Source organism: Zootoca vivipara, chromosome 11 (assembly GCF_965207765.1).
Source record: "Zootoca vivipara chromosome 11, rZooViv2.hap1.1, whole genome shotgun sequence".
NCBI classification, from domain to species: domain Eukaryota; kingdom Metazoa; phylum Chordata; class Lepidosauria; order Squamata; family Lacertidae; genus Zootoca; species Zootoca vivipara.
In genome coordinates this window covers 36,656,780-36,675,931 of record NC_142594.1, presented here as the reverse complement: position 1 = coordinate 36,675,931, position 19,152 = coordinate 36,656,780, and the positions used below count along the sequence as shown (strand labels likewise).

The 19,152-nt window shown below is 37.5% G+C and overlaps 1 protein-coding gene across 12 annotated transcripts in view; it reads right to left on the bottom strand.

The window, feature by feature from the left end:
- MLLT10 (MLLT10 histone lysine methyltransferase DOT1L cofactor) overlaps positions 1 to 19,152 on the bottom strand; it is a 107,579-nt gene that overhangs the window by 16,879 nt on the left and 71,548 nt on the right. For all 12 annotated transcript variants that reach the window (XM_035129307.3, XM_035129304.3, XM_035129309.3 and 9 more), the window contains 2 exons: positions 13,827 to 14,005; positions 553 to 670 (listed from right to left, as the gene is read on the bottom strand). In XM_035129307.3, coding sequence (XP_034985198.3) covers positions 553 to 670; positions 13,827 to 14,005 — 297 coding nt within the window. The remainder of the gene's footprint in view (positions 1 to 552; positions 671 to 13,826; positions 14,006 to 19,152) is intronic.

Below are 19,152 nucleotides of genomic sequence, written 5' to 3'. Positions count from 1 at the left end.
CTGCTAAACTCATTCCCTTCCCCCAAACAGGCATGACTATTACGACATGTCAACAAATCCTTAAGGATGGAATGAAACAAAGCAAATCCAGGAGCTCATTAGATTATTTTTCCCCCTTTTTAAACCAATACTATAAAAAACACCCATCATTTTTAAAAACACTGCGAAAGTTTGCCTAACAGGATCTTGGTCATGCAAACTTGTATATCGTGCAATTTCATGAATTATGCAAATAAAGGTTTAAACTATTCACAACAAACCCCAGTGCTGCTCTACCCTCATTGCAGAGAACTAAGTGAACTGAACGCATCAATCACAAAAGTCACAGGAGACATTGTTGCATTCCTGCCTGCTCATGGCTCTGCTTAAACATTTACATTTCAGACAGTGGAAGATACACAGCAATGACTTCTGCAGTAAAGCAGCATTCGTTTCCAAAATGCAGCAAGCTGTTCAACGTGCAGCTGAACCAAAAGCAAGAAGGGATTAGTTTTAAAATCTTCTTTTAAAAGATACAGTGCAAAAGAGACATTTTGAAAATCTTTATCTTGCCTGTTTGACTGTTTTCAGGCTGAGACGCATGTGCTCCCATTGTTGAGGTGGGGTTAAGCCTATTGCCATACGTATGAGATGGAGGCAGGCTGAGGGAAGATCCAGGTAGGGTGTTTGCCTATACAAAATTCAAATTAAAATATGTTTATACTTTTGCAGAGAAAAACCTAACAAGGCATCATCTTGTGTCACAAACTCAACATAGGCAGTCAAGAATATCACACACACACACAGTCTTCAAATCAAGCTTAGAACTAAGGAAATACTGTATATTTGAAAACTAAAATAACATTTCCAACTTTATGATATCGTAGAAGAGTATTTCCCAACCTTAAAATAATAGCGGTGCAGATAATTTGGGGGGTAGTTTTAACAATACATTTTTTCCTTTGAATATTTTTGAAAGCTAAAAAAAACTACAAGAAAGTCAAATAAAAGAATTCTGCCGTAAGCCTTTCACATACTCCTGGGGATACATATATCACACTTTGGAAAACACGGCTGCAGAGCATTGCAACATCCAAACTAATCCGCACCAGAAATGGCATGAGCTACCATTTCAAAGTAACTGCTACAAACTGTTGAGTAACACAGAATTGCTCACATTTCCAAAGGACGCAGGCAATACCAAGGCTTGGCTGCACGGTGACCATGTGGTTTCCCTAATTATTTAATCTTATTAAACCATTTACAGAATAAGGGCAGGTAGACAACAGATGTCTCACAAATGCTTGGGTTCCTTACATCACAAGAAGGCAATGAAGGTCAAAAGATACAACTTCCAGCTTTATAGTTTAACCGCAGAGAGTCCTATTTCCTTTGTTGTACTCTATCATTAGAAAACCTGCAAACTATTTGGTTACTTCCTATTTCATTTACACAAGGAAACCAAGTTTTTGTTTTTGTTTTATTTTACAGAAAACACAGCTATTGCAAGTATGTTTCTATACAATGTTGGGCTCAGTGAATCACAGCTTTGCCCCCAACCCCCTTATAAGGAAGTTCAGTTTTGGCAGCTGGCCAGTTCAACTTACTGAAGAGCTCATCCAAAATTGTATTCATTCATGTTGCTAACCACAATTCTGAAGTTCTCCGCTGGGACTTGTGCCAAACAAGCAAAATGAACCCTTGAAGAGATAAAACTGAGGAGGCTGGCAGAACTTTTGTCTAATCCAACATAATAAAAATACCTTCTTCCCTTAACTATGTTACTTTCTACTAACATAACTCATTTAATACTTAATTTGGAAGCTTGGTGAACTGCTACCAGTTCTTCAGAGAATTGTTTTTAAGAAGAATATATTATAGATTTCAGCCTCATGGTGTTGAGGCAGAGAAAGTTAGATAAACATGTAAAATTATAAATACCGGTAGTTTTAATTTAAACTCAAAAAACATGAAAATTTGTTTTTGAAGAAGAAATTAAATTTTAAGGTGTAACCCAGCCAAAGTTAAGTGTCTGATCACAAGCACACTTACTAGGGAGGAAGCCCCATTGGTGAATTACTTTCTCATAACCATGCTTGAGACTGTACAACACAACCCATTGAATTCAATGGGACAGTTAATCATGTGTTTAACATTAAGATCAACAGATTTTTAAAATGCTAAAATTGGACAGCTTGTCCCCCATTTAAAAGAAGGTTGACTAGCTGCACACAACATAAATACTATAAGCAAAATATTACAAAGTATAAGCTGCATCTTTTAAAGAATCTTACTCTGTTATTAGGTTTTGGCCTCCAGCCAACATGTTAAACTTCTACAAATGTATACATTTATCAACTATTTCAAAAGAAAGTCAATAGCCCTTGCTTATAAACCAAGGGAAAATTGTGCCCCAAAGCCACTCAAGTTTTTCTATTTTCATGTGCAAGCAAAGCACTGACAAGAAATCACTCTCTCACACACACACACGAAAAATTGGTGATTTAATGCATTGGATGATGTTCATTATTAGGGTAGACGTATTGAAATAAATGAAATTAGTCATTTATTGTCCAATGCTTTATCCGTTACCAGAACAGAATATTTTTACAGGAAAGCATCAGAAAGTAAGTCAAAACCCAAAACAAAGACAAAAAAAAATTTTTTGCACAAAATACCAAGGAAACCTGGGATATGAGAGAAGATAAATATGAAATACCGAGCTTTCATTACTAATTTGTGGCATAACACTAGCTAAATCCAGAGCACAGGTAATTCCTATTATTCTGTAAGAGAATCATAAGGGCTGAATCCTTTGAACATTTTTAACATGTTACAGATAAGTAAAAAGCAATGAGTTACTTAGTCCAATTCATACAATCACTTGCGTCACTTGATGGCTCTGTGCTTACAGTTCAATCCTTAAAGTTCAATCAGTGACAGACTTCCTGGCAACAATACTTAAGACTGCCAACTAAATTATTTGCAGCCGAATGTGTGAAATGGCTCTATTGAAAAGCACCAGGGCAACATAGATCTTTTGGTGTGCTGCTGTAAAATGGTTTTAAGGCAGCACTTCCCAATTTCTTTCCTCTACAGGCCACTTAAATTGCTGATGGTCTTGGTGGACTTAATGATTTTTCTGCCTGTTGTAGCAATCCTGATGCACTATGCTAGATGCTGTATGATTTTTTTAATTGTGTTTACATTGCTTCTTTTAATTCTTGTATTTTAATTTGCATTCCATATAACTGAAATTGTAATACATTAAAATATAATATAAGAAATAAAATGTGCAATAAAAATATATAATTAAAATCAATATGGATATTTAATACGGGCATGTCATGGACCACCCGAGTGAAGCTGATGGATCACTGGTGATCCACAGAAAACAGTTTGGGAACTCCTGATTAAAGGTGTTTGGTTTTACGCTACTTGTTTTTTTAATTTTCTTACATCATTTTTAATACTGCTGTTTTTAATTTAATTATATTATGCAAGCTACCTTGTGAAGATTATGCACTAAATGGCAGCCCAAATTAAGTATGAATGAGAAGGTTCTCACTATGGTAGCTGTTCAGTGGTGGCTCATTCACACACACAAGTTGCCACTCGATACAGTACTCAGTGAATATTCATGGAGCTGAATTATGGATTAAAAGAACAATTTTGAATTCATTTGTATAATCATATATATATGCAAACAATATTCTTAAGAAATCTGGAATTACATGAAATAAAAATACTTTGCAGGTTTTGCCCAAGTCCTAATTCATTTGCTGTCCTCTTAATTACTCTCCCCAAAGGTCCCAAGGATTAAAATGCAGTAAGAAGGCAGGTCCCCAAGAATTTGCAGAATTTATACAAAAAATGCAGGTCTTTGCACTTAACTCATTATTCCTCCTGGCACAATAAGAGTACTATGCCCATTTCCAATACAATAAAACTCACTGGTGAAAAGCAGAGAATAATGAGCGCTTAGTTGTTTCCCCACCAAAATTCAACTTTTTTGCTGCATGCATTTTAATGTGCTGATTCTAGACATAGCCCTTGCACAACAGATCCATTGGCAAAAATCCAGAGAGATAATTTCTGACAAGCCCAGTAAGGTGTTTGACTCCCCCACCCCACCCCCCACGGAACAGCAAGACCCCATGCTATAACACAAACTGCTTTTGAGACCCAGCCCTTTCAGAAGCAGTTTGCTATACTGAACAAGAAACTGCTCAAGAAACACAAGCTCCTTGAACACATAATTAGGAGTGTTGTTCTTTGGATCCTATCCATTGATTTCACAGAGATTTAGCTGCAAGTAGTAGGTTTTTTTATCTCGTACCTTTCCAACCATGGTTTCATTAGCTATCCAACCCACCCACTGAAATAGGGCAAAAGAAAATAATATTTTTGAACATTTGAAAAGTGAAACCTATTTTTACTACACACACACACACACACACACACACACACACAAATTTATAGTTCCCAGAGATGTGCCCATTATATTTCAACTATTATTCCTAAATTGCAATAAAAGCTGTTTTAATCAAATTGGTCATTAATTGGGAAGTATATCATGAACCAAAACACTGTCGGGGGGGGGGAGAAATTAGAGGCAGGATTACTATTTATGTATATAGCAACTTAATTTGGACAGGAAAGTAAAGTTTTCCATTGCTGCATTGTTTAAGGGTGAAGTAAAATAATCATGTTTCACTTGAAGTTGAAAAACACTGAAGAAAGCGTTTCTTTAAAAGGCAGACTCGCCCTATCAATATGTTTAAGATAATGGATTCAAACATGTACCAATATGCAGTTCTGAAACTGCATTTCACTTTACTTCAGCTACGTCAGTTTAATCAGAAAAATCAACTCAAGATTGCAATGAACTTTCTATCCATGTGTAACTTAACTTTAAAGATGTCTCAGCACACAGATTCTGGGCACTTACAAAATGCCTTTTATTTATAGGTAATGCAGTGTACTGAAAACAGAAGCAGAGCGTGGAAGATATACCTTATAAAAATATCATTGTAATGTTCTGATTAAAGGCAATACAGAGACATACACCTAGTCTCTGTGTTGCATGAAACAGAAAAGCAAACTGAGTGAGCCAGTGTTTTAAATAAGCTATTATCTATTTAGATTTGCTTAATGACATGAGGCATAATCCAGAGCACCTCATACGCTGTGCCCATGCACAAACAATTTCCATAGGCTCGAGAGAGCCTTATTCCGCCCGCCCCCCCAACTGCATGCATGCACAGGCAGCCAGTCAAGGAGATGGTAGGTCTGTGTTTGCCTTCCATACTCCCATCCTGCCCTTCCCCTCTGGTCAGGGCAGGTTACTCGTGCTCAAAAAGCCAATTGTGTTGCACATGCAGGTTAAGAGTAGGGAGAAAATGAATGGGTCTCCATTGTGAACAGACACCCTATGCACATAGGAACTGTCCCAACAGGAGAGTGGGCCGTGCCCTAAGATTTTATTAGTAGCTATTTCTATAACTAGCAAATAACCACATGATCTGTCCTTAAATTTTAAGAAAATCAATATGTTAGAATAAAACCTGGCAGGACACTTTTTTCTAAATATGACAGAACCCCTATAGTCTTAAAATAAAGCACAAGCACCCAGTCACCTCAACTTTTAGGATATTTAGTATTTTCTGATACAGCCCCCATTCCTGTCTAAGCTCCCCACGACTAAGGTTTTAATACTCAGCGTGTGATGAGAGATGAAACCAAGTGTGAACAACTTTCAGGTCCCATGAGTAGGCTGACTGTTGAAGCTGTCAGGTTCAATTGCATCATTCCGACATTATTCAATGCCCCAAACTTCACTCTAATTGTTAGGGGCTTAACATATTCAAAACCATTGTTTAGGCTAATGCTGAAATGCCCACAGTTGAGTTTCCATAAAGAAGGGGGAGGGATTTAATTGTACTTAAACCATTACTGAACTCTCCTTCATTCATGATAGGACAACAAGAAAGGCCTGAGCCACCAATTCCAAAGCTGCTTTGTAAAATCAGTTTATATCTAATAAATACCCCTTTGCAAATTAATTTTTTTTTGTTAATAATTGTTGAGGGTCACAATTATTTCCATACTTTAAAATTAAATGAAGAACGGCCTCACTTTTTGCTTCAAACCGGAAATATTTTCTTTTCTTTTCTTTAATTCTTTTTTATGGGAATTTGGAAAAGGGGATACAAAGACTATCAAATATATTTTTGTCAAAGCTAAAATGGAAATATATTCTCCATATAGATGTACTTTTTAAAAAATGTAACCACTGTAATTTTAATTGGAGATCCTTCACATCTCTAAGATGACAAGTGCAATTTTTGTTCCCTTTTCTAGTGGATGTAGTTTCAACAAAAGCACTCAAAGATGTCTGATATCCTGTTGGTATTTATGATTTTTTTCACAAGTGCTGTTCATTTTACACAGGGTTTACAAAGGACAATTTGCTGTTAAATCTTAGCTATAGCAGGGATGAACAATCTGTGGTCCGCCAGATGTTGGGACTCCCATCAGCCCCAGGCAGTGTGGTCAATAGGTGGGATGATGCAAGTTGTCGTCCAGCAACACCTGGAGGGCCACAATCTCCTCTGCTTTATACAGACAAATAAATCTTAGTTATTTAACATTATTGAAAATTTAAATAGGTATCAAAAAAGAAGGGAAAGCCAATGTCCATTTTAAGAACACACTGTATTTCCCACAGAAAATAACATGTAGTGGTACCTCGGTTTAAGAACAGTCTGGTTTAAGAACGATTTGGTTTACAAACTCTGCAAAACCAGAAATAGTGTCTTGGTTTGAGAACTTTACCTTGGTCTAAGAACGGAATCCGAACAGTGGAAGGGCACTGGCAGCGGGCGGCCTCATTAGGGAAAGCATGCCTCGGTTTAAGAACGGTTTTGGTTTAAGAACGGACTTCCGGAACCGACTAAGTTTGTAAACCGAGGTACCACTGTAGTTACTTATAATATAAGCCATGAAGTCACTAGATATAAAGCACTCTAATCAGTACTATCTGATCATTACCTACTAAATGGTTTAACTTTTCTTCTAAATTATCTGATACCTTTATTCCAATATTTTTAATATTTACAGTGGTGCCTCGCTAGACTGATTTAATTCATTCCACGGGTCTTTTCTTATAACGAAAAATTCGTCTAGCGAATCCCATAGGAATGCATTGAATTTTTTTTTGAATTTTTTTTGCCCATAGGAATGCATTAATTGAATTTCAATTATGGGAAACCACGATTCGCTAGACGAATTTTTCGTAAAACGAATTCGTCTAGCGAGGCAACCTCCACTAGAAAAACCTTTCGTTAAGCGGAAATTTCATTAAGCAGGGCATTCGTTAAGTGAGGCACCACTGTATTGTTAAAAGACAAAAGATACCTGCCAGATACTAGCCCTCTGATTATTGAAAACCCAAACAGAACAGGAGAGTATGTCTAGGATCAAGTGGAGATACAACTTTATGTTGAATGCAGCTTTGAAGCTTTCTGTCCTCCAGCCACATGCATATACCGTGAAGACACTGCTATTACAACACCACTCAGTCTCCAGCAGGAACTTTGGCAAATTCAGATAATAACTGGTGCACATTTTTTAAGCAAGCCAGCAAGATTATAGTCAGGCAATGACATGGCATATTACTAAAGAAAGCCTAACACAACATAGTCAATTGGCCCATAATGCACACGTCAATTTCAAACATTGTTCTGCACAAAAATGCTCAAAATTCACAGTATATTTATATAAGGGTTTTGCACTATCAGTGAACTTTGGCCACTCCCGTGAAAGGTTTTGCACACAATCTTTCCAAAGTTATATCAAAATTCACAGAAGTATTTTGACATCTTTTCATCGCAATATAGGCTCTTACACACACAAAAAAAACCATTTTTCACATTCACTGCCATTACTATTGTCTCAGGAAGCTAAACTGAAGTAGTGCTACACTCAGTTCATCGAAGAGGTCAATGTGCCTTAGTTGCCTGGAGACTGATGGTTGCTACAGCAGCACCAGATAAGCCCAACTAAATAAGCTTCAGCTTGAAGGCAGAAAGCATTTACTGCTGGACTGAAACATTGAAGCAGTTGTCTCAGCATGCAGCAGTGTGCACAAAATCATGCAACTGTCTGTCAACCTTGCTAAACTGTATTTATACAGGAGGCTTGCATTACTGAAATCAGTTTATTAAAAAGTAAAGATTTTAATTGGGCAAAATACTACCACTATGAGCAACTATGATTCCTTTGTTCTTCTAGTAGAGTCACATGTTATGTGGAATTTCCCCTCTGGCACTAAATTCTTCTCTTCCACCCCAAAGTCCCCAGTCATAATGACAACGAAATAGGATTTTGCTTAGTTTTGTCTAGTATTTGATAAAAACTATTCAAATGGCATTTTAAATAAAAACAGGCAACACTGTAATGGAAATCTTTCTACATTCGGAAACTTTTACTCAAATATAAACACCACTAAGTGAAAATAATATTTCTGAAGGAAGTCAAAAATATGATGTTTCTGTTTTAGGATCCTTACATTAAGGGGGGGGGAGTGAATTAGATATGGCTGCTTTAATGCCTGCCAGCCAGAGGGGGTCACTGCAGAATGATACAAATAACACTTTTCAGAAGCACATAGGAACTCAGGACAAAGTTCAGGGCCTGACATACGATTCTCCTTTACACTTGTGCATGAAGCTGCTCCACACAGCCATAAACCATTAACAACTTAAATAAGCTAAATGACACTGCTGCTCTATCACTCCTTTCAGGAAAAATATTGCAGGCATGCTTTACTTGTCTCCCAGATATGTTTTACTTGTCTTCAACAATAACATTAAAAGTTTTGAGAACATAATAGGCAAGCAAGTATTCCGAATGCTTTCAACCAAGCCAATGAGAAGCCTACTTGGGAGCACACTCCTGTACCTGTCTACCCAGGAGTATGGTACATTGAACTCATTTAGTTTAATGGGGATCACTGACAGGTAAGAAGGTAAAGGAATGCCACCTTGCAGACACATTTTATTTTACTAGGTTATGGAAACAAGCCCAAAGGGGTGCACACATTTGTTACGTGTGAGCCTATGACTTAATAACTACACATGTTGTCTTCTCTTTCTAACTGACTATTTAAGTACATCAGAAGCTGGCCAGAAAAGCAGTAAAACTGGTAACTGGCAATGTTATAAGGGAAGGAATTATAGCAAAACAATGAATTTGTTGTATCTTCATTACAAAATATCAATAAATATCAAGCCCAATTCATTTTTCTTGAGTAATTTATCACAGTAGTCATCCAAGCCTCAATTGCATTCTCTAAAGTAGTTTAAGTAAGTTTTCAACTATTTAGAAAACCAACATATTTAGAGTCAGCTTATGTACAATGTAGTTAGAAGATTTCCAGAATCATTTAATATGGACAAATTGACCAATCATCTGTCTTGAAATGGTAAGAAATATTTTTATAAACAGAATTAAGGATGTGGAAAAGCAGCCATGCTGAAAGAACATCAACATACCTTTAACCAGAACATGTTCCTTAAAAGTTTAGGTTTTGGCAGACAGAGGTAGGCTATGTATGGTATATATTCTGTTTCTGTCCAAGTTTTTTGCCAGACACATACACATAAAACTTAGCAGCTATGGAATAACTTAGATTCTGTCTAAGAATCTGTTAAAACTGTTAAAATGACAGGAAAACCAAAAAGTGAGTAGATTGAGAGTTGTCAGATAGAGATTGGTATTCTTCTTGGGTTGGTATTCTTCAGGTCAGCCTTCCCCAGCCTGGTGCCATCTTCCATGTTTTGGCCTAGACCTTATCAGGCCTAGTCAGCAGGGCTGCTGTGGTTCAAAACATTTGTGGGGCACCACATTTGGGAAGCGTGCTTTAAAGTATCTACAAATGAGGGGGACCTTTTGGTTGGAATGACTAGGAAAAGCGAAAACATGGGTGAATAGGGCTCAGCTTTCCCTTCAAGCCCTTGAATTCTGGCCAGCTTCCAATAATTTTGCACAAGTGTGGTGGGTTCCTTCAAGTCTCCTGCATCTATTCAAAGCTAGCTAGGGAAGGATAGGCACCTCCTTTTTTCAGCCTTCTGGAGCAATGTGGATTAGATTGGCAATAAAACTGCTACCAATTCTCTGTACTTATTGTATCATGTAGTTTTTTGTGTGGTAAGCAGTAGTACAACATGGGATATGTTATACATCCAGATTTGATAGATGGCTACAGATAATATACCCTCTCAGGCTTTCACTTCATCCCAATATACCATCCCATAGCATACCATGTTTGGAGAAAGGTGTTACGAGTCCATTTGGTCCTTTCAACCATTCAGTAAATCCAGACATAGGCAAACTCGGCCCTTCAGATGTTTTGGGACTACAACTCCCATCATCTCTGACCACTGGTCCTGTTAGCTAGGGATGATGGGAGTTGTAGTCTCAAAACATCTAGAGGGTCGAGTTTGCCTATGCCTGAGTAAAACCATACCACTTGCCCACAAAATTGTCTTCATTGTCTGGCCATCTGAAAACTTATTTCTCTGCTAGTGCCAGACATACCATTCTATTCCAAACTACCATTCTATACCAAACTATTCTTGTGTCACACATACACACTTATTTTTGCAACACATTGCAGTTAACTTTTTGCAGCTGCAAAACAAGATTTAGAGTTATCTAAATTGGTGGTTCTCAAAAGGTGTGGTGCACCAAACTCATGTGGCAGGAGAGAATGGCAAGTATGGCGGGAAGATTCAAGGACAATCAAAGAAACATTTAAACATTTCATTCATGCTGATGAGATGAGAGTTTGTCTCAAATTAAACCTAATATAAATGAGATTACCCAACGAAAACAAGTTCACACCTCTCATCAAGTTAAGGTAGGAGGATTGTTTATAATTACATTTTGGGAAGGATTCATGTTCTTATGTAGCTGCATTGTTTTACACTTTCTGGGTGTCTCATGATCATATTATATACGGTATCAAGTACTGCTAAGAGTAGTTTCTTTCTGTTTTCCAATGTATTTCTTACCAATTAAAATTTTTGGTGTGGCGCAATCACATTTTTATTCTGAAAGTGTGGCCCAGAGGATAAATGTTTGGGAACCGGTGCTTTAAATGGTATCATTGTGCTAAATATCAAAAATACTGTAGTCAGAATTTTTTAATAAAAAGAATGATGTATGCCAACCATTTTTTACACTCACATCAATCAATACCTTATCAAATAGTTACCGAATGTATGGACACCCCATCAGATATCATAGGAATAGATCAGGAAGGACATGGTGGGACAGAGTGTACCACCCACCCCCATAAAATTAATTATGACTGGCAATATCCACATTTGGGATTGTGTGAAAAAGTGATACAGCAATAAACAGTAAAGTACAGCACAAATACCAAACTTAAGTTGTAAGCATAAGCACAATACCAAATAATATATGGCTTGGTGTTAAATTACCTATTTGTTAAACAAGCCTACAAACTGTTTAGCATCTACTCTCTCAGCTGCATCTCCTTTTATATGGAATAATGAGATTAAAAAATTATGAATACCTTTCCAAAGACTATGCCTGTTTTTAGCACATAAATAACAAAAAAAGTTTTTCATTATATATATGACTGCCAGAAACAACAACCCTATGAAACCATGACACACATGCTTGCAAAGGCAGAAATCATATCATTGGAAGCATCTATATTCTGCAACAGCTAGAAGCAAAAACTCAATTGTAGAGAAGGATACAAATTAAGCTTCAAACTCAATGAGAAAAAGAAAAAAACTTTTTACTCACACATAACTGTTTAAAGAATCTTGCACATCTCTGTATTAATAGCAACTGCAGCAATTACCAGAGTAGCTACTTTAGTAGAAGGGTTTTTGTACCTGTATTTATTTCACCTGTGGGGCCTGGAAGAAGGGTTTTGTTAAAGGGAACTCTCTTTAATTAACCCCTTTGGTGCTGAATTTAAAACTTTTTATATTCCTTCACAATGGATTGTGGTTGTTTTTTAAATGCCCCCACGCTTTTTAAAAGACTGCCTCTTTATGTTTTAGAAACAAAAAGCACTGCCAAGTCAGCAATTATGATAGAACATAGTAAGCTTTTCATTCAATCGAGTACTAAAAGGGTAAAGTACTAAAGGGTAAGCAGGTGAAGCTCCATCCCCTATTCTCATGTTGTCTTTCACCTAGCAGAAATACCATAATGTTGCCCATTTTCTTATTCTTCTGGCAAAATTTACAAGGAGGTTCTCCTTTCAGCTGGAGTTAGCAAGAGAAACTTTGTTATTAAATTTCTGCCTTTACAAGCAATAATGTTATCATTTAGAGGTTAAACTCCAAAATGAATCATAAATAATCAAGGCTAGCTCTTTCTCCTAAAAAGTATGTTCTAAACACAACTGAATACAGGGGCAGCCCAAGACATTTTGGCACCCAAGGTAGATCCCAATGAGGAAGAAGGGTTCAAGGAAGAACTACACCAGGAACCGGGAAGAAGAAAGATCAGGTTCCATGATTTGAAGTGAGCTTCCAACTCTGAAACCAGGAAGTGAAGTAGAAAGAACCCCGACTTTGGTGTTCAATCTCTTCATGTGTCAATGAATATACAGTGGGACTGTGCTGTGAAGCCCTGCCCCAATATTGCACCTTTCATACTTGTGGAGTCTTCTTGAGTGGTTTAGAATTTATTTCACCTGTGGGGCCTGGAAGAAGGGTTTTGTTAAAGGGAACTCTCTTTAATTAACCCCTTTAGTGCTTAATTTAAAACTTTTTATATTCCCTCACAATGGATGGCAGTTGTTTTTCAAATGCCCCAAGCTTTTTAAAAGACTGTCTTTTTATGTTTTAGGCACAGCATACATCTTCATCATTGTGTATGCTGACTTTGGGTGCAATCTAAACTCTGGCAGAGAAGCAGCAGAAGCAGCAACCCACATTGGGACCCCTGCCACTCATGCTGGCCAGGGCCGAAGGTGTGGGAGATCAGGCCTAAATCGAATCTGATGCTGTCACATGATGGCAATGGGGCTGGCTTAGGCCTATCCAGCAGATCTCAGGCTAGTTCAGCTGCTCCCCAGGTACATTCTGGGCCTTTCCACTGGCTGCTGCTAGTGGGGAACCCACCATCAACATTTCTGCCCACCTGGCAAACAAAACAAGTAGTTCCAGTCTGGCAAAGTGATGCTGACTTTACCATGCAGGCAAAGGCCAACAGGACTACTAGATGGAGGAACACTTCTGCCCAATCCAAACCACTACCACTTTATTCCAGCCAGGAATAAAGGAGGTCTGGATTGCAGCCTTAGTTATAGCCCAATTATAATGCCTACTTTCAACAGAGATCTTATAAGGCATTTATTGAAAGGATTAGCTTTGGATGGCAAACACTGGCACAACAGGTGGGGGGAGAATGGAAATCTGTTGTAATGCTAATATTGAAACCACAGTGTGCTGACGTTCTGAATACTATTTGCAGAAGTTTTATGAAACAAGTGAAGAGAAACTAACAGGAAGTCACAAATATGAGAAGGCTAGGTATTAAAGTATTTTTATCCTGCCTTTCTACATAAAATATCCATGGATTGTAAGACTTTGTTGTTTAGTCGTGTTCGACTCTTCGTGACCCCATGGACCAGAGCACGCCAGGCACTTGTCATCCACTGCCTCCCGCAGTAAGACTTAACATATTATATTGTTCAAACATTTGTATTTAGTTAACTGAAATACAAATAGTCAATATGGCTCACTTGTTATGGCAGAATAGCTCACCACCAATAAAAAAACCCAACCTACCTGAGTTGTAGCAACAGTTGTAGTTACAGAAGGTGTAGAAGATGGAGACAAAGTTCCCACTTGCTGTACGTGACCAGAAGACTGCTGAGGTAAATGTGAACTGGAAACAGGAGTGCTAGATCCTGAGCCAGACACTGTGTTTGGAAAGGACACTGCTACATCATTGCTGCTAAAAGTGCCTGAAAGAAAACACACGTACAAATGTCTTTCTGGATTCATGAGCCAAATTAGTACTACATTAGTTTGATCTAAAGAAGGCCCTCTATTGCATTTTATATAAAAACAAGGAGTTCATTAAAAGGCATATGAAACAAGAACAAACCTACTGTGAAGTGGCTCAAACAAATTTACAACTGTTTTCAGGTAGGGTTTTTTGGTTTGTTTGGCCTGAGGATTATAACTATAACCTGGAAAATATTTTAAGGTTAAAAGGACAATTATTTAAACAGTCATAAATTGCTACATTGAGTAATAATTATCACCGACATAAGTTAGCCATAACTCTTCCTATAACAGGTTGGTCAGAACCTTGGAAGTCTAGTTTTTAGATTCTAAAATGCAATTGGTCAAGCTGCTTGGACAGCAAGGAGAGGAGGAGAATGTTCCATTGCAAAATGAGAAATCTTTGCAGTGTTGAACTGTTGTTCTTAGCACTACATTCAATACAACCCAATATCATTGTGGAAGTCTGGTACAAAAACGTAGGTAGAAAACAAGGATGGCACCTTCCTAGATCAGATTACCTACCAAGTTCTCAAAGAGGGGGGAGATAGTAGTAATGGAAGATTCCAACTATCTAGATATTTGTTGGAAGATGGACATTGCTTAAGATTTAAAAGTCTAACAAATTTCTGACCTGTCTTGTTGAAAATTTTATCTTCCACAAAGTGAAAGAAGAGACATGGGGACCTGCTACCCTACATCTGATATTCATCAACCATAAGAACTGGTTGGGCTGCTGAGGTGAAACAGCAGAGAGTGTAAGTCACCACAACATCTTGGGATTCATGATACTGAGGAAAGAGAAAGCTTAACCTAGTCAGATTTAGGAAATTTCAGTAAGTTTTTCTCTTACTGATGTGATTCCCTGGATGACACTGGGTTTCATAACCTTACATGTGGAAGTGATCTAGTGATTTTAGTATACCACATGCTAAATATAATAATAATAATAATAATAATAATAATAATAATAATAATAATAATAATATTTATACCCCGCCCATCTGGCTGGGTTTCCCCAGCCACTCTGGGCGGCTTCCAACAAAATATTAAAATACATTGGTCTGTTAAACATTAAAAGCTTCCCTAAACAGGGCTGCCTTCAGATGTCTTCTAAAAGTCTGGCAAATGTTTTTCTCTTTGACATCAGTCAGCAGTATGATGTGATAGCACAAATAGCAAATGAAATCTTAGGTTGCATCCAGTGAAGTATAATGTCGAGACTGCAAAAAAGGGGTACAGTACTACTCTATTCTGCTTTGCTTATACTTCTCCTGTGTCCAGTTCTCGATACTGCAGTTTAAAAGAACACTGACAAACTAGAATTTGTTCAAAGAAGGATGAGAAAGATGGAGAGAGGCTGGAGATTTTATGAGGCAAGGTTGAAGGATGGGCATGTTTAACCTAAAGATAAGATTATTAAGCAGCGTCATGCAGATGAAACAACGCTTTTGTTTTCTGTTGCTCCAGACAGTGGGATCTTAAGCAATGGATTCAAATTTCAGGGGAAAGAATTTAGACAAACATTTGGAAGAATGATTGTTTCCATCAACAAAAATACAGCTATTAAACAGTAGAACAGATTGCCTGAAAAATTGTGAATTCTCGTTTTTTAGAAGGTTTTTAAGCAGAAAGCTGATGGCAACCTATCAGGGATGCTATAGTAGTGGGTTTCCTGTATCAGCAGGGCAACAGTAGATGAAATGAATTGTTGAGGTGCCTTTCTACCCTAGAATTCTAAATTGCCACTTCTTCCCTACTAGCTATAAATACATAATCAAAAGGCCAGAACCAATACTCAGAACATTTCAGGGACACACTAACTAGCGCCTAATTAAAATAGTTGACTTTTAGCTCTCTGAATGCCATTGGGGTGCAACCTTGGATTGCATAATGAACTAAGGAATAATGTTTAAGACTAAATCTCTTTCCATGTATTTTTTAAAAAATAATAGCTGGTCAAAAGTGTAAGACAGCCTGAGGTATACCTCCGTATTGCACAGCTATGAATGGAATCTAGGAAAGCCAGTCACAAAAATAATTAAAGAGAAAAAAGTGCTAGTAGTAGAATAACACTATTTTCATTTTGCTACACACAAAAACTGTAATAAAAGGAACCTGAGGAACTATTGACCTATCAGCCTCCTGCAGGCATCTACAAAGTTTTCACTGAGGTACTGAACAATTGACTCACTATAACCTTGGATTTCATCCAATCAATAGAACATACAGACCTTCAATCAGAATTTTGCACAAAAGACTACCTTTTGTGATAAATGAACCTGTGGAGAACATTCTAATATAACTTACCATCCTCTACAGTATTCATAAACTACAAGACAGCTTTTGAGTTTGGAGAAAAAGAACTCCACGTTAAAATTGTTTTAATACACACACAAAAGAATATATGTATAGATGTGGGTTTCAATGAAGAAGAATACATCTCTCTGCTGCTATTGCTCTGATCACTTACCTGTAAAAAGGGTTTTCTAAGAGCTATTATATTGATTTTTTAAAAGGCTTCTTAAGTGCATTCAATCATATTGCTTATTTTATGAATGAAATGATAGTATTAGAAAACATATCTGAGAAATGTTATATAAGTCATGGATTGTTTTCCATACAATAGCTTTCTATTCAGCAATTTGCATATTCTATTGATATCCATAAACCTTCAAAGAAGGTTTTGCCTTTAATATCATGTTGCATCAGGTTTTCCTTCCTATCATTCTATATTCGATATTTTATTAAAAACTATTTTATCTGTAAGCATACATTGTGTATTTTAAATAATGGCAGGCTGAAGGCATATTGACTTCAGTGACTTTGTGACACCAGCAACTGCCACAACAAATTTGTCCACCCCTTCATATCTATTTGCATGATTAAAATTCTCAGTATTAAATGTAGCTACTGTAAAACATTACTCTCATAGCATTTGTTAAGAGTCTTAGACCAGGACCCAGAAACCCAGGGTTAAAATCCTCACTCAGCAAAGAAGCTCACTGCCTCTCAACCTAACAGTTCACAGAGGGGTTGTGATGATAAAATGGGGGGAAAGAGAGCCTTGTATATCATCTTGAGCTCACTGGAGGAAGGAAGGTGGGATATGAATTTAATAATAAATAAGACAAATATACTCAAACATTACAGGCTTTTGCCAGGCTTATAGCACTTACAGAATCACATTACTACTCCTAATGATGTTTGGGAGGGGGAAATAAGTACTCTAAAAATTACTGATGGGAAATTACTGCTGATGAACATGCAGGGAGATGTAAATGAGGAAGAAAGCCATGCATCATAGCAATCTTGGAAAGTGGACACAGTTATCTTAAATGGAAGTTGCACAGTGGCATGCTTCAATATTGTGTTTTGGACAGCCTTCCCCAACTGGTGCCCTCCAGATACTTTGAGCTAAAACTCCCATTACATCTGCCCGCTGGCAATGCTGGCTGGGGTTAGTTGACAGCACCAGGTTGGAGAAAGCAATAGTGGTGTTTTCAAATATATTAAATATTTAAACAAGAGGCAAAGTAGAATCTTGAAACATCACTGTTTGAAATATATTTTCCTCTGCTTGTTGTGAATGTAAATATTGCTCAAAATACCAGCTTGGGTGCTTTTGTATTTTTTTCTCCCTACACATACCCTTGTCTGAATAAACCTGAGCATTCATAGTTTTGAATATTTAATACCAATGTTTAGCATCACAGCAGATATTATATAGCATCCAAAATCATCTTTATATGGAGCCTTAATTTTCCTTTATAAACCTCAAACAACATATTTTGTTTTTTCTTCCTCAACAACTTTTTAAACAGGCTTTTTGAAGTTAAGGGCTGATTGCTATCTTGCAAATGAGCTACCAGGAATGTGTTCTGTGGTAAATTGATTCCAGATGCTCGACAATGATTGATCCTAAGAAGGCGTCTTAATTTTTATTTTCTTAAGAAATATTTACAAAAAGGCAGTTGCCATTTACACTTTAAGCAAGAACTATTTTGGGGAGCTGAAGTACTTATAGAAAACTGATGAAATGACACACCATAACCCAATTGCCTGCACAGACTTGTACTAAGTTTATATCCCACCTTTTGGTCTCCCAGATCAACAAGGCAGCAGCAAAAGAGACTGCTCTTTGGAGAGTTCAAAAGGAGGGTACCACTATTGAGAAAGCCCCATAAACCTAGCTTCTAATGGCTGGGGCACTAGAGCAGAAGACAATCTAAGTTTATGACACGGATGATATGTAAAAAGTGCTCCCAAATGTTTAGGGTTCAGAACCAGCCAGTTCAGAACTTTTCAAAAGCTGCAGTGGCTGCTTCATGTGCAGCACATTAGAATAGTTTGACATTACCAGAACATATATAATAGTGGCTACCTAGATTATTTCCCCCAAAGGGGCACATGTGGCAAATTAGCTGAAGCTGAAAAGGTAGACCTGGACACAGATGCCACCTAACCATCCAATCTGCAAAGCTGCTCCTATTGGGGAGTGTGACCCCCTCCAGAACAGGCAAAACATTTACACGACTGGGCCATCCACTATCAACATCTCTTAGTGTGGAGATTACATGTAAATTAATTCACCCCATCCGGCCTAGGAGCAATTCCAGGCATCAGTTCGGAAAATTTTCTACTACACTTCAGTGTCACGTTTCATCTGTTGTGTAATGACACTGTTGCAGGACAGCAACAATGCCTCCCCTGGATCTAGCGGATGTGCTGGAGGTGATGGGTTTTCCTAGGCTTGGGTGAGGCCTTTTCAGCTTCACCCAGGCCTGGGAAGTGGATTGCAGCTTGCCTGCCTATTTATAATTCCAGGCTTCAAGATATCTTATTTACAACATCTTTCTTTACTATGTTCTAGGAAGAAATATAGATACCGGTACATAAAAGAATGCAAATTTGTCACAACATCTTTCTGTTTGTTCATTTTAAAAAGGTAGATTTCCAGGGAGGCACTGAGTATTTTTTTTTACTGAAAGGGAGGCAGAATAATAAGTTTGGAAAACTCTGATCTAAGGGATTGAGGAAAAGGGTTTCTCATCCATTTAAGGTTTATCATCCTCTCTTGCAAAAATGTGGGCAGTATTCCCAC